The sequence below is a fragment of the Chlamydotis macqueenii genome, chromosome 2 (genome assembly GCF_036417535.1).
Source record: "Chlamydotis macqueenii isolate bChlMac1 chromosome 2, bChlMac1.mat, whole genome shotgun sequence".
Taxonomy (NCBI): Eukaryota; Metazoa; Chordata; class Aves; order Otidiformes; family Otididae; genus Chlamydotis; species Chlamydotis macqueenii.
Genome location: NC_141557.1, coordinates 84,262,632 through 84,279,177, shown reverse-complemented (window position 1 = coordinate 84,279,177; position 16,546 = coordinate 84,262,632). Strand labels below are relative to the sequence as shown.

At 45.8% G+C, this 16,546-nt stretch overlaps 1 protein-coding gene across 1 annotated transcript in view; it reads right to left on the bottom strand.

Annotated features, from left to right (window-relative positions):
• The window catches only part of ANKH (ANKH inorganic pyrophosphate transport regulator), a 109,624-nt gene extending 102,873 nt beyond the window's left edge, over positions 1-6,751 (bottom strand). The window contains exon 1 of the mRNA XM_086740356.1: positions 6,196-6,751. Within this exon, the coding sequence (XP_086596482.1) occupies positions 6,196-6,291 (96 nt within the window). The 5' untranslated portion in view covers positions 6,292-6,751. The remainder of the gene's footprint in view (positions 1-6,195) is intronic.
• Positions 6,752-16,546: the final 9,795 nt, after the last annotated feature.

Sequence of the window (16,546 nt, the reverse complement as noted above, 5' to 3'; positions counted from 1 at the left end):
CGTTGGCTCTGCAGTTAGAGAGATAGTCAATGACTTCAGACATGCTTAATGGGTATCATCAGGTACAAAACCTGCCAGTTCTTAACAGCGAAGCGTAAGAAAGTTAGGAGAAGTCCTTACAGCCGAGTTGACAGAGTCATGGGGAGTGGGAGGCAATGGGAGTGGGAAGCAGGGAACTGGAGGAGTTTGTGAAGGAAGGAGAGGGTAGGGTGAAAAAAGAGAAGGTACTGATAGATGAGGCTAACACAGATCCCAGCTCCAGGTCATGTATTTTACACTACAGCAATGTGGAGCACTGCAGGGGTTAGACTCCTCATTTGTAGATTCGTTCTCATAATTTCTAGTATCATCAGAAATCTTCAGCGGTGTTAGCCCCACCGCTTTTCATAACCTGTTTATTTTGTATCTGATGTGCTATAAAATGCAAATACACATTGATTTAGCTGCCGGGAGTACGTGTCTTTGTTACCTTTAAGAACAATAACGCGTTGCTGAGATTTGGCTTTTATCTGCAGATGCTTTATGAGATCTTTGACTTCTTCCCAGATCTCAGTGTGTATTGCTTGCTGAGAAACTCCAGCAAATGCTCTGCGTGACTGGTGAATGCAATGTCTGGTATCCAACACCCCTTGCAACTAATGTAGACATATAAGCCTCATTAATCACTTGTGTAGTCTCAAGAATGCTCCATGTGGTCTCCAGGCCACTTAGCACTGGCTTGAAAACTCCCAGTGCTGGGCAGATGACTGTTTAGGAGTTGAGGCTGTAGGGTTCAGGCTGGCATGCAAAAGAAAGTAAAGCCACGTTCCTTAGAAGAAGAAACTCTCTGGAGTCAGTACTGAGGTACAAATCCTGAAAATTACTACTTGAGGTGTGCGGGGTTCGGTTTTCAATCCTTCATGTAAGGTCTCATTTGGATTTTCTCACTCTGAACAGGGAAGTTAGAGGATTTTACTGGTCTCATCTAGCCCCTTCCCTGACTATCTGGCTTGTGAATCCTGCAGGAGAAATGAATTTCTTCAAAGTATTACCATTGAAACTTAAAAAAAAAATCTGTTGATAGCATACTCTGTAGATGTTTGCTGCTTTAACACAATTTCATCTAAATGTAATTTAAAATGCCATATAGTTCACATTAATTTAAAACAAATAGAGCACTTCTATCAATGCACCATATTGAGGTTGTGGTAGTAACACACAGTCATGGTCTACACCAATTGTAAGACCTTGTTAGCTTTCTTGTTTGTAAGGCACTAAGGTCCTACAGGATTTAAATGAGTCCCTGACCTCTCACAACAGCAATAACTGGAGAACTTTGCACTCATACAGTACCTTTCATCTTGGAGCACTTCTGACACACGAGTTTTCATCACATCCCTGTAACACACAGGTAGGCGTCTAGGCTCGCTTCGAAGGCAGGGGAACTGTGCCACCGAAAGGTTATGCAACTTGGCCCAAATCCCCGGGGAGCAGCTGGGAATGTGAACTCTCTCAGTGCTGGTTCTGAACGTCCAGACAATAACACTTACCCCAAAAATGAGCTTCATAAAGCATTAATCAAAATGTTTAACCTCCTACTAAGCTTGCAAATGGCATGGGCAGATGATAAGCTCGCTAATTCTTTTTGATACATTATTCATGACTTGTTCTCCTTTTCTAGCAACTTTTTTTCTTAAGGAAAAAAAAAAACAAAATCCATTCAAATACAAGAAAAAAAAAGTTTGTTTTTCAAGCCATTATTGCAAAATAATTTCAAATCTAAAACATTTAGCACTTCCTTTACAGCTTGCCTGTTTGCTCCCAACCACTATGCTGCATGCATCATACAGCAATTCGTCTGCGGGACGGGGGCACCCGAGCGACCTCAGGAGAAAACAGCAGCAGGACTCCCTGCTTGCTGGGTTGTAGTTTCCAAGGACTCGCAAGCCGCCAAATAGTATCATGTCTGCATACCTCACAGTTATGTCGGCAAACAAAACTGCCCAACCAGCAGGCAGTGACAGCAATTGAAACTAATGATGCAGGGGCTGGCCGTATGATAGCTAGAAAGGAGAGAAAAAAAAAAAAAAACAACAAAACAAAAAACCTCCTACTGTTCCCGTTGATAATTAAGGGACTACTGCAGACAGGCCCTGTGTTCAAAATATTGCTCTCCGCCTGGCCTTCACCACCCCGTGAGCAACAGAGTTACCAGTCACATTTGCAAGTTGTTGTTTAAGGCTGCCCAGGGCTGATTCTGCACTTCCGAGAAAGTCAGCCAACTAACATCCACCTCGGTTTTCCCCCTCTATAACAACACTAATGCAAAGGTACAGGTACGTTACAAACCAGGCCACCACAGCACAGGCGAGCAGCTCTGAAACCGCGCTAAAAGGAAAACTGATGCAGGTGGCGACGGATTTTTGAGCACAGGGGCTAACGGTGGCATTATTTGCTGGGTGAGTTGTTTGAGGCTGTGTTGTGCTCCATGCCATGGGAGTAGTTTCTTCATTTATTTTCCAAGCAAATGCATCCAACAACATTTTTTTCACGGGAGCTGGGATTTTTAATGCCAACTCTGCTCTCCAACAGCTGAGCTCTAAATAAAAATGCTAATTACTGTGGCTCTCGGGATAAGACGTTGAGAGTTGAATGCTCTCACCAGCAGCATGAAAGGGAGAAGCTCTCTTCTGGTGGTTGGTGTTAAGCTCTCAGGATGAAAATGCTCTGTTGGGTATATTTGTGTGTGTGTGTCTAGAGAAAAATAAACAAGTACAAGTGTCCACACACATGCACTCACACACACACGCACATGTATTTGTGAGAAGAAGGAACATAGAGTTAAAATATTTGGGACTATTTTCCTGAAGGCCTTACTCTAAGGAGAAAATTTCATAAAAGCTATGTAGTACTGTAAATTAATTCTAAGGGAAAGGGGTTGCAGAAGGAACTCATGGAAATAGGTTAGAAATGGTTTATTTCTCTAATCTTCTGGTAACTTACCTGGTCACGTATCAGGACTACCTTTTTTAGTGGGGGGAAAAAATAATCAGGTATTTGTCTAAGAAGATTTTATGAGGGGAACAGATGAGGTTAGCTCACTAGATTGGAAAAACTCTGTAATACAGCCTTGTCCTAAAGCGCTATTGGATTGGGTCCAAGGGTCACCAGGAGGCTCTTCACTGGCTATAGTGGTTCTGGAAGCAACTGCAGGAGATGAGCCTGTTAGTTCTTATGAGCACTGCTCCAGCATTTTTTACTTCCTGCAAACTAAACAGACTTGATAGAGAAAACATCTCATATGGGGCAAGGGTGACAGTCATGAACTATGTTCTGCAAGTATTCTCTAGCCTTACTGTAAATTTCCCTTAAAGTAGCAAGAAATCTAGAGGCAGCCACATCCCAAGGATCTGCCAATGTGCTAGTGATGTCTGCTGTCAACACCCAGAAAAGCCTCTCAAGGTAAAAAAAAAAAAAAAAAAAAAAGTGTGATAATATCTTTATTTCTCACTTTTCAATCTCAGGTACCTAACAGTATTAGGTTTTGTTAAAAAGACTCTGCTTTCAACACTCTTCTTCCAAAAACTCTCCTCGCTTGAGAGAGCAATGTATGAATATGTCACATCAAAAGGGTTTATGACTGACAGCATTTCTTAAATATCTCTTCTTCCCTGGTCAGGCAAGGCCCATTCTCTCTCCAACTTTTTACAATCATCTATTACTTCTCATCTGTAGTTCTCCTGTCTCTTTTACGGTATTGTCCAGAGCTGGTAACATCACTATATGCAAACTTTACTTCCCTTATCATTCTTAGAAATCTTTTTTATCCGCAGCATACATTCACAGGAGGAGGTATGGGCAGCCTTTTCAGAGCTATCTGTTGGCACACCCCTTCTTTTACATCGCTTTCATTCAGCCCTGTTATTAAAATTATCACAATTTTGGAGAGCAGAAAGGTGACTGGCTCAGCGAGTCAGTATATTTTCAGCCAACACAAGTCCAACAATAATGCCCTACAAGTGTAAAAAATAACTTAATGTATTATATACAGGAAAATAAAATCCCTGCCCTTTTGTCTGTAAGAGGATCTCTTCAGACCTGGAGTAACTTTGTCCTTTTCTCAGTTTCCCAATTTCCATGCAGGCAAGTCTCCCACTGGGCTGGTACAAAAAGCATCTTTCCAGTTCCCACTCCTGAGCTGGGGTTTTCTGCAGGAGCCTCCCTGGTTGCTAGATTTCTCCCTTTTCAGTCGAGCATCTCCCCAGGCTGCCATCTGAGACTCTCCTGGAGGGCCAATCCTATGACATGGCTATCAAATAAAACACATTTTCTGAGATATTTTGTCCCTAATGCTGTCAAAGTTGGTTAGATGAGTGCTTACACATATCATCCACATGCTAACATCCCTCCCGTGTCACTGGTATGAGGCCAGGCAGAAGGGCCCTCACTCACAGAACTGCAATCTCTCTCTTGCTAATTTTTGAAACGCTGGTCCAGAGCACACTGAAGTGAAGAGGATGTTTTTTATGAGCTGACATGGATTTCAAATCAAGCTGACCTTGTATGAAGCAAACTGTATACACGCACCTGTCATACTCAGTTTGCTTTCAGTTTAACTTCTGCTGTTAACTTCTGGCACAGCTATTAGCATTTAAATCACCTTTCCCGTTGTCATTTCTATCTTTACTTTTCCCTTTTTCTCCTGCCGAGTATGACTTATAGAAGACTGACTTAATAGGACAGTATGTAGTTGTTAGACAAGGAGGAATTGCATTTTTTAGTATTACAGCTTATTTAAATTTAAAGGACTAGGAAGTAAAATGTGCTTAACACAGCCATGACAAACATACAGTTAATGTTAGCTCTTTTTTCCCACTGTAGTATTTCTCCTTTCATTTTCTTCTTTACATGCAGGTGAAAGTACCCACTAATTTTCTGCTATCTTTCCTCAAGGAGCATGGGAACAAGTGCCTATTCTGCTTAAAAAAAAACCCAAGAGCTTCTCAGCAAAACTGAGTGACTTAGGACAAGGATGAAAGCTGTTTGAGACGCAGTATTTACTGTGGCTGTCCAGCTTAACGCTCCTGAGTAAGTATGAGTGTATGCCGTCCTACCAAAAATGTAACGACGGGCCCCATATAGCGCTGCCTGACACAAGACTGGGGCCTTACCTGCCACAAATACCAAAACGGGAGAGCAGCGAGTTCCCCACACCACAGCGCTATGGCAAACCAGTACCCTGCGTGGAAAGCTGGGGCAAAAGGGGAGTGGGTACGTCAGGCACAAAACATGTTTTTAGTGGAAAGGCAGCAGGCGAGGATGAGAAGGGAGCCAAAGAGCTGCCTGTAAGGGAGACCGACGGAGAGTCAGGGGACACCGGGGGTCTCTTCTGGGTGCCCTCGGCCACCGACACCGCTACAGAATTTCAGCAGGGCTGAAAGCAGGGCGGCAGCAGCTCCTCCTGCCGTGCCCCCACCTTTCCAGGCTTCTGCCCATCACCGCCGACTCCCGGCTCACCTGCCCGGCGGCCCTCGCCGGGAAGCCGCCCCCTCACCGAGGGGATGCGCAGAGGGGCTGCCGCCCTCCTCCCGAGGGTGCTGCGGCGGGAGGGACCGCTGCGGCAGCGCCGGGGGGCGAAGGAGGGGGTGCGGAGGCGCCCCTCGGCAGCGGGCGGCGGCTGCCGGGGCTCCCCCCCCCCCCCGCCCCGCTCCAGCTCGGCAGGTCCCCGGGCTGAGCCGGCCGCCGCCGCGGGGCCGCGCTGCACTGCGCCAGGGGCCGCTGCACCTGAGCAGCCTGTCAGCCGGGGAGGGGGGGATAAACCAAAACCAACCCCCGGCCAATGCATTATGTAATTTCGGATTATATAATCCTAATATACAAGGAGGGGAAAAAAAAAAAAAAAAACAAACCCAAAAAACAAGCCAAAAACAGAACACAACCCAAACCGCGCCGCATCCAGCGGGGCGCGGAGCAGCCCGCCCGCTCGCCTCGCCACCGGCACCGGCACCGGCCGCCCCCAACGGCGCAGGAGCCGCCGTCCCCGCCCGCCGCGATGCGCCGGGGGAGGACAGCGGGGCCCGGCACGGCCCGGCACGGCCCACCTCTCCTGCCCTTCCCTTCCCCGCGGCGGCGCCGAGCCCGGCCGGCACGGCCCCGGCGGGAGGGTGAGTGTCACCGGGAGTGGGAGGGCGGAGTGGGGGGCAGGCGCTGCCTTACCTGCTCCCCGAAGTCGATGGCGATGTTGGTGATGCCGAGAGGGACCAGGAAGCGGATCAGGGGCCAGTAGTTAGTGAGCGCTGGAAATTTCACCATAGTCCCAGCTGTGCGGTGACCCCCGGCGCATCTGCCGCGGCAGGAGACGGCGCTGGAGGACGGCGGAGGAGCGAGGAGGGGGAAGGATGAAAGGGCAAAGGAGGAGGGTGCGTGCGTGTCCCTGTGCGTGTGTGCGAGCGGGGGGGGGGGGTGGGTAAGGGCGAGGGAGAAGTGCGGCAGGGCCCCCTAAAAATAAAGCAGCCGAGGGAGCCGGTCCCTCCCTGCCCGGCGCGGCCCTGCGGTGCTGGCTGGGCGGCGGGGCGCGCTGTGCTGCCGCCTCAGCAGGAGACCCAGCAGATCAAGTCCATCCCCGCCGCCCTCCTCCCACACAACAATGATCTGCCGCCGCTGCCGCCGCCGCCGGAAAAAAAAAGAGGAGGGACACCGCCGCCAGCCAGTGGTGCGGGCAGCGCTGCCATCCTCGGGGCGCGGGGGCCAGGGAAAGGGCCGGGCCGGGGCCTCCCCCCCCCCCGCCCCGCCACTCCGCCCCGCCTGACGCTCTGGCGACTGCCGCGGCGCCGCGCAGGAGCACGTCGCCCTCCTCCTCTCCGGCGCAGGCCGCGGTGCGGTGCGGCGCCGGGCTCCGCCGCTGGCGGAGGTCCCTGTGCGGACCCGGCCAGGCGCGGTGCGGGTCCGGCGGAGGCGAGGCCGGCGGCGGGGCCCAGCTGCGGGGCGCCGTTCCCCGGCGCGGGCTGCCGGAGCACGTGGGTTTGACACACGCTCGGCGGCCGGGGCAGCGGCGGGGGAAAGAGCGGCACCGAGCGGCTCCTCCTGACGCCGGAGCGGCCGCGCCGCGCCCCCCGCCCGCGGCGGCGGGGCCGAGAGGTGGCAGCCGGGCCGGGCCCGGCACCTGTTCGGCGACCCCCCCTCCCCCCCACCTCCAAACCCGCAGGGTCCTGCTGGGGATCCCCCACTCTGCGTGACCCTCGCCGTGCAGCCGGGGGCAGAGGGAGGCTTTGGCTGGCGGTGGGCTTCACGCCTCTTGGTTGAGGGGTGTCCATAACAAAGGTGTCACCCGAGATGTCTCACCCACGGCTTTTCTTCCCATCAGACACCCAAAACAAATAAATGGTGAACGTTTGCCCGTGCAACCACTTCGTATTTCAAAGTCTCTGCTCAAGTCCTGGGCAAGGGAGAGCATTTGTGGCCTCCAGCCATCTCGCCAGAGCGTCCTCGCTGGCTGGGAACACAGGTTGTTCCCTGACCCAAGGCCTTGACAAAGGGAGAGGCCCTGTCGGCCTAAGGGGTGAGGGAAAGAAGAGAAAGCGAACCCCTTCTGAACTTGTCATGGACGTTTGTCAACATTTTCAAACTCGCAGTGGGGGTTCAGGGTTTTGTTGTAATTGAGTTTCTCTGGGGCATTTCGCTTTGTGGTGTCACCTTCACCTTGCCACCTTCAAGTAGGGCTGGAGTCCTGTGAGGAATCAGGTGCCTGTATCAGATCCTCAGAGGAGCAGCGGCCAGCAGAAGAGTGGTGAGCCACCTTCCTCACCCAAAGCCTCCTGTATGTTCCTGTGGCCAAAAGCCATTCCACATATTTGTAGAGTCAACAGGAGGTGAGCCTGGAAAATCTTTGACAGGCAGATGACAGGCTGTGGGGTGGGGTTGGAGCGGGAGAGCCCCTGGCTCTCCCAGATGACTTGGCAAAGTCAGCCGCAGCTGTCACTGGAGGCTTTTTCCCTCCCACAGCTGGAGTTTGTTTCACCAAGCAGCCCTTAAGCTGGTACAGCCTTCCTTGTGGGTACAGAGGAGCAAAGTCAAACACTTAGGGGTGTGCAAGCCTGCCTTCATCCTGTAGATCACTTAAAATGCCACGGGCACGGTGTCCTGGGGATGATGGAACAGAGCAGTGCGAAGCAGGAGAGGAAAGACTGAGAAGAGGGGAGGAGAAATTGGTTGTGATGACCTAAGTGAGTCTTGGAATTAACAGCACCAAATCTTCATCATCCTAAGGAAGATCTAGTCATCTCCAGATGGATCAGTGGTTGGTCCATCAGACAGCTTCAGACTGTGTCCACGATGAGGAACATTCCGTCTCCAACCAACCAGGCTAATGTTGGAGCGAAGCAGAAACTCTCATGTAGATGCAGGCGCCTTACACCAGCTGCCTCGTTTTACTTGTTCGCTTGCGTTGAGCTGTATTACCTGCCAATTTAGACGTAGCCTGTGCGTATGCTTATGCGTAAGTTGTAGAAGATCTGCATAGCAGGTCCCTTTCTTTGAAGCAAGTCTCCTGGCTTTTGAAGGCAAGGCTGGATATATTTCAAAGCGTTAATTCAATATTAAATTCTGTCTTCCTGAGAATGTGTTTGGTTTTAGATAACTGTATTGCCGGTAACTAATTTCTTCCTGATAGGACTAGATTTTATGGGGAGTGAGGTCATTCCTGCCTGCCATAGGTCTGAAAACTACTTATAGCTGAAATTATGGAAGAATATTGTTTACAGCTCTGTATTTGTACATATTTTCTGTCTAAAGTGTCCCTACTTTCTTTCAGTTTAGAGGGATTATTTTTTTTTTTTTTTAGGGGAAAGAAACCTTTAGTGCTGTTCTTCAGTCAGAGGAAAGTAAAAGGGAAGCCCCAAAGCCACTTGTCAAAATATGATTTTAACTTGCCATTTGGAATTTTCAGGTGAGCTGATGTTTGAGCACTACCTCCTCTCACTCCTGGCAAAAACAAGCCACCACAAGACTAAAGCTTCCTGAATGAAAGCATTCGGCCACTGAGCACATGGCTCACAGTGCTAACTGTAAAGCGTACCTAGTGATTAATTACTTTGTCACAAAATTGTGCTCAGTCTTGGAAATACTGAGGCACCCCAGTAGTTTAACGGAGTATAAGAGAAGTATATCCGTTTGGGGGTTTGTTACGTCTTCATAAGGTCATTGATACTTTTCAACTCCAGTAGATAATGAATCTGACCCCTTACACCTGTAATTAATTTCCATCTGGTCGGTTGCTGGAGAGCTCTGATTAACTTTTTATCTCCCTGCTGCCTAAAGCACTAATACTATTTTATTTTAAGGGTAGTTTACATTTTACTTTGTAACATGTCCTGGAATCTCCTGGGAAAGTGTTAACCTAACTGATGCTTGCTTGAGTCCTATATGTTTAAAATTTAAAAGTTAACATTTAAAACTTATTTAATGAACTGTTAGGCTGTGTTTTAGGTTTGTCTGTCTGCTTCCCATTCATGTCTTCTGTTTATGGGATGAATGTAGTTCTTGTGTGCTTCTCTTGCAGCCCAGGTCATATTTGCTCCTCGAATTCATTACAGACATGAAATTGTATTTGGAACCAAAGAACAAGGATGGTTTCTCACATCTTGAAGTCAGTAGTTTGCTCAGCTGATGAGCTGAGGAAATAGGTCATTTTAGCTGTCTTGGGCAAAAAGCAGTGATTAGTAATCATTTCCTTTCTAGCATATTTTCTGTTACACTACATTTCTTACTCATATACCAAACACTGTCTGCTTGTTTAATGGAATAAAAAAGACACAGAGAGGACAGCAGGAAATAATTAGACATAATCTCTGCTTTTGATAGAAAAATGCTCTGGTCCAGGAGTATCCTGAACGGAGGCATCTCACTGGAGAGATCTATATGAATCAAGTGCAGTGCTGTAATGTGTTACAGTATAAATGATTAAATGTATCGCAAAACTCTCTTGCCTGGTAGCGAAAGTGTCTGTAATTGCTGCTTAAGCAACAGGGTCAAAGTCTGAAGGTATCCCCAGCAGCAGATCCTATCAAGGCACTGCACGTTGGCTTTACTCGTGCCGTCAGAAATGCAACATGCCAATTGGCACATGAGCTGTAACGTGTGTTGGAGTCCCAGTCCTTTCGTGAATGCAAAGCAGGCCCCTCGCCGCAGCTACATGATGGGAATCTTGACAGCGTGATGGGAATCTTGATAGGACCCTGCTGTGGTATTGCCTTGCTTTAGAAGGATGCCTCTGTTTCCTTCTTTGAAGCTACGGCTAATTACCTAGTAAAGAAAACAGGTCTTGTTTGTTTGTTTTTTAAATCACTGGGCTTGGTCTTTCCATTTCCAGTTGGCTATTTAGCTGTCACCCCTGCTTTTTTCAGCTACTGGCTCTCTTCCAAACCTTATCTTATACCTAGGATTTTAAAATTTTTTTTCCTATGGTCTAGTGATTGAGAAGCACTCATTGTATAAGAAATTCAAACTAGTGGATAACGACATTTGTGAGCCTGTCTTTCCATAAGAGGACAGGTGAACTGGGTTTCCCAGCCTACAGAATGGCCAATGTTTCTCGTCTCTGAACGGCCTTGGGCTGGGAGAGAGCAAATGACGGCTGTCTTCTCCTGTCTACTGTCTGACAAAGTGCAAGGACACCTCCACAGTCATATTCTACTTCTGTCTTGAGTTATTCCTCCCTCTGTAACAGCTGTTTCTTGCAGGCATAGCTTTTAAGTTGGAACTGAGTCTGATGCCTATTTCCAGCTCGTTATACAACCACAATTAAAACAATAAGATTGTCATTTGAAAGTGTTGTCAAACTATGACTGAATGGTACTGCAGGAATGCTCAGAATGTGGGTCTTGTGCACTTAGTGGAAAAATACTCATTCCTATTTAGTACTGAGGAATAAAAAGCAAAAATAATCTACCCACTGATTTTTTTAGGGGCCTGGCCAGAGACAAAGCTTGATTTTAAGGAATCTTTGTGACCCAGCTGAAGGTCCCCTTCTCCCTTGGCGACCCCAGCTCTGCAGAAAGCCTGTTCCTAGGAAAAATGTTCACTCAGCCTCTTTTCCTGCGGGGCAAAGGAGAGCTGGATGCACAACATTTTATCATCCTAGGTGTAAACCAAGCATATGGCACCGTGAGTTGTGCAGAAAGCCTTCGTCTCAAAGGGTTGGTGAAACCCTCTTTATCTTACTCCTGATGGATCAGCCTTAGGATCAAGGGGCACCATGTTCTTGGTCTGTGTGCCTGGCCATGACTTGTAGCTATTGCAGTCCATAACTGGAGAGACTACAGAAATGCTTCAGGAAAAGTCCGTATGTTTATGTAAGCTTCAGGAAAAGTCCGTATGTTTATGTAATGTTTTCTTCTGTGAATGGGTAGAGCTGAATTCAAAGATCAGAAAATAGCCAAAGGAATTGGGGTTGTCAGTCAGATGAGTGTCTGACTAATCCCATTCCAATTTAGCTACAGCTCTGTGTGAAGAGCAAAAATGATCTTTACAGTCATGTCTCCCTATGTCCCCTTCCTAAGGCCGGTCTGCTCTGGCCACAGCTGGCTTGTCAAGTTAAATGATAAGGATGGTGCCCCTGCAGGAAGCCCATGTCTTTCATTTTTGGCTGGGAGAAGTGCACTGGCAGCTTCAGGCAAAACTGTTTCCCAGCTGAGGAAGCAGGAGAAGCTTCCTATTAATGCTTAATAGACCAAGATAAAAAGAATGTCAGGTTTTAGTGGCACAAAGAGACCCGGGTCACTCAGAAGTGCCTGACTCGTTTTGTAGGTAAGAATCAAAGTGCTGTCTCTGGTCACCTGCAGCGGGGGACCAGTCCAGAACGTGCCTTCTACCACAGGGCACCTGGGAGTGTTGTTGGCTCTTTTACCCACCCGTCTTCACAACGGTGTCTGCCCCACTGCTCACTCACGCTCACAGCCTGCAGTAATCCCAGCTGTATGCACGATCTGTGATCCTGCAATTAATAGTCTGGTTTGTCTTCTGGGCTTGTATTCCAAGTCTAAAACTGTGACTTCTTCTTCTGAGATGCCATGAGGCCTGTGACTGCAGCAGCTCTGAAACAAAGGAGCTGGTAGGAGCAGCTGGTCTCAAGCTGCAAGGCTGCTGGTGGAGATACGGAGTGATACCCAACTGCAGCTCTGCTCACTAAGGCGATGCTGTGCTGTTTCTTAGCAGATTAATCCCAACAGCTCCTTTTTCAGTGTTGGAGTTGCATAACTGTGAATATTGTGTTGCAGGAGGAGAACTGCACCAAGCTCTGCAGTTTGAATAGTTTGAGTTGGAAGGAACCTTTAAGGTCATCTAGTCCAACCCCCCTGCAAGGAGCAGTGACATTTCTAACCAGATCAGGTTGCTCAGAGCCACATCCAGCCTGGCCTTGAACGTTTCCAGGGATGGGGCATCTACCATCTCTCTGGGCAACCTGTTCCAGTGCTCTACAACCCTCATTGTAAAATATTTTTTCCTTATATCTAGTTTGAATCTACCCTCTTGTAGTCCTTTCACACTAGGCCCTGCTGAAGAGTTTCTCCCCATCTTTCTTATAAGCCCCCTTTAGGTACTGGAAGGGCACTATCAGGTCTCCCTGGAGCCTCCTCTTCTCCAGGCTGAACAGCCCCAACTCTCTCAGCCTGTCCTCATAGGAGAGGTGCTCCAGCCCTTTTATCATCTTCGTGGCCCTCCTCTGGACTCACTCCAATGGGTCCATGTCTTTTAAGTGCCTGTAAGTATGGCATCTGCGATCCTTAGGGACTTCAGTGCTTATGAACCTTGTCTGCTACAGAGGGGGTTGCATTGTCCTCACATCAGACCTGAGGCTCTGGCATTGTTTCATGATCAGAGGGAGAGAAAGCTCTCTCATCATCAAAGCAAACATATACAAACATTGTGTTTTCTCAGCATGGGAGAAATTAAGTCTTTAAACATAGAGGGGTTTTGTGTTGTGTGTAGGGTTTTACCCCCTGATTTCTAAATTTAATTTTATTTAATTATTATAACATATGCATTTAGATGTCTTGAAAAAAATGCAAGTGAGAAAATATTTTCCAGAACTTATTTCTAATTAATAAATTCAAATGTATTTGTATTCTTAATAAGCTTTGATTTGCCTGCAATTCAGAATCTATTTTTTAATGTACACTTGACATCTTTGCTCCAAACAGTAGAACATTTTAGCACTTTCTGCAGCCTATTTGCTTTTCATTAAAACATCTACATGTAATATTACTTGCCGTGCTATATATGAAATTTAATAAGCATGAAACCTTACCAATATTGTAAAGTTGCAAAGGTCAAACTTTATTTTAATATTTTGTGTATCATTCAAACAGTAGCCAATATTAGACTGTAGCTGTCTGTGGAGGTTAGCGGTGTAGTTAAACACCATTTAACAAAAACTTGTAGGAGGTGGTGGTGAATTTGTTTTCCAAACTTTTACATTCTATGTTCTTTTATGATGTTGACCTCAGTAATTATATCAATTGTTGAGAATAAGTTTCAGAAATGTGCATTTATGAGCTTGTGATAGTTCATCCTCTCAATTTTTCTTTAGAAGGGGGTCAGTCTCTGCTAAATATGTGTCTTGCCAAATACAGCTTCTGTGTTACTGCATCAGTCATAAAAGTAGCCTTTGTACAGCGAGTATAGTAATGAGTAAGGTAATGTATTTGTGAGAAGATAGTAATATGCAAATGCATAAGCATTATTTATTAGTGTTTGTATGACTGAGATTTCTATAGTATATGCATGCCTAAAACCAGTATTCCCTGAGTACTCTAGCACCTAAAAGTAGTAGTAAATTTTCTCTTTAAAAAGTACAGTACTGCTATTTGACATCTTAAGACACTGCTACTCTCTGGCCATCTAACTATAATATTTGATAAAATTTGCTTGTTTTAGAGAAATAAGATTTTGTTACTAACTTATTGTTACCTGGGAGCTTTTAAGAAGGATTTGCTTTTTGAATGAGCATTCTGTACTTTTATGATAAGGATATTATTCAAGAGGATATGAGGAAATGCTAAAATGCCAGGGTAGCCAATTTACGAAACAATACAAAACTACTTTTCAGCACTTTCATTGCCCTTGCTGCCTGACAGACTCAAAGTGCTTTACAAATCTGAGTTGTTCTCATCATGTGTGCTTCAACAGCAGAAGCACCGAGGGCAAGAAATGCCCCTGTTCTACAGATGGGCAAAACAGAGGGAAATGAATGGGTTGTGCAGGTTAGGCAGGGGGATCTGTATCCCTGATCTGTAACCGACCCTTTTGTACCTTCTGATTTATTCACATTTTTCTGCTGAACCTAAATGAACAAAAAAAAAGAAGAGTTGGTTCACAGACAGAGAATCTGATCTGTCTAGTTAGTTTATATGTATTTAGAGAACAAGCAGAACTTTAAAACCAAGTAAAGTCTGCTGTTTGTGTGTGGATAATGTCCTTATACAAGGTCTCAGACATTTATTGTTCTTTTATAGATAAAGTTGTAGCATTGTCTTCTCTTAGAAAGAACTAAAAGAAGAAAAAAAAAGAACAGCTTCATCTGAAAGCTGAAAACATTTCCTCCAAGGCCTGGATATTTTGGATTCTTAAAAGAAAAAGTGGCCTGTGTAATTGAGAGAAGAATGTAAACTGCTCTCACAACCTAATTAGTATCTTACATGAGTTTTCAAAATACTTAACCCTGAAAAATGGCTTGGCCCTTGATCATCTCTCTCTGTCCCTGTAAGATGTTCATCTTGTCTAATAAGGGAAGGATAGATACTGGATAATTGAAGAAAGTCTGTTCAATTTTCATTCCCTGGTTAGAGAGACAAACCAGGCCTATCCAAACAAAGGCAGTTGGTGGTTTGATGAAAAATAAATAGTAAAAATTTCAAAGCAATTCAACTCCAGCAATATATAAAAAAAAATCCTCTTTTTGTGCTGTTTATAACTACCCAAAAAGGCAGGATCGTCAGGTCCTCTGAAAAAAGTAGTAGTGATGGAAAGATTAAAGAGAATTCAATTTGAATGACCCTTCAACGTTGGTTGGAATTGCCTAGCAGTCGATAAATTTCAGCAGAAGATCTCTCAGTGATAAATTTTGTTATTTTGACCAAATGCATTCCCACATATAAAGATGAGTTTGAGATTTAAAAAAATCTCAAGTACTTTCTTGGACTTACATTCCAATCCAGTATGAGAGCGCCTGTAAGCCTGTTAAAGGAGTGTAGAAATCTTTTATTTCACAAAGGATGCTGAATAACATAACTATTGGCATTTTTTCCTTCTCCCCAAATTTTTGTTGTCATATTTTTCTCTAGTTTCAAACCAGTATTACGAAGGGAGAGAAGAGACTAGGCACAGTACTGGCTGTTATTTGCATGTGGACGTCAAATACCTTAGGTGAGATTCTCTCAAAATCCCTCTGCTTTCCCTTCTGGAGATTTCATTAATATGATTCACATTCTTCTTAGGACCTAGAAAACAAAATGGTTTGTGTTAGGTTATCAAAATTTTCAATTGTTTGCTTATTTTTCAGGTGCAGTGCTATCAGTTTGTTAATCCCCTCAGATTTATACTTGTTGTCTAAACCAGGTGTATTTTTATCTGCATATAGTCAAAGAATTGTTTCTTGCACATGAGTGGAATGAGGCTTTTATTAGCTGAACCACATTGTGCTAAGATAAGCCTAATAAAAAAGCACTATGGCATAGTCTTTTCTGTCTATTGGAGTTCAGATTAAGATGTTATTATCTTAAATTGCAAGAAAGATGTGTCATATCCAATGGAATAAAACAGAATTGATGTACTCGATTGATACTGAAAGTAAAAAATGTGTGCTGAATGGATTCCTTACTAAAACTGTCTAACAAGTGTGTTGTCTCAGTTGGTGATGAACCACAAGGAATTCAGGACATGGTTTAGTGGACATGATGGTGTTAGGTTGATGATCTTGGAGGTCTCTTCCAACCTTTATGATTCTATGATTCCTTTACTAGATTTAATGGTGTTGCTTCTCAGGGTCTGGGAGCTGAACCTGAATAGCTGATGAGGCTTAAGACTGGAAACTTTGAAAAGCTGACAGGGTGCGGCAGGATGTAGGGGAAGACAGTCAATTGTGGGCATCTATCTGAGAACGTGTGAAAGCATCTGCAGCGGGTCAGGCTTACTTTGGTGGTGGGTAATGGCTTGGGACTTGGCTGGTTAAGATGAGCCCTGCTGAGAAGAATGGATGTAAATTTGCTGAAGAAAGGTGTGATGCTTCCTGTAGTCTGGAGTTCAAAACAGTAGAGTTTTGTTGGTCATGGGAAGATTTTTTTCCCCTGTTTGTCAAAGGACAGGATAAGACTCCATGTAAAAGGTTACCCATTTTGAAATACAGATTCCATAAGGATGATGTCTGCCCCAGTCTCTTGATGAAAGAGCTGTACGGCCCTGCAGCGGTTGCTGTAAGTAATAGCCAGCACCGCCTGCAGCTAGCAAGGATGGCTGTTGATCACTACAGGTAGCAGGTGTCCCAGGCAGTGCTGTTTAGTGCCTGAATCATACG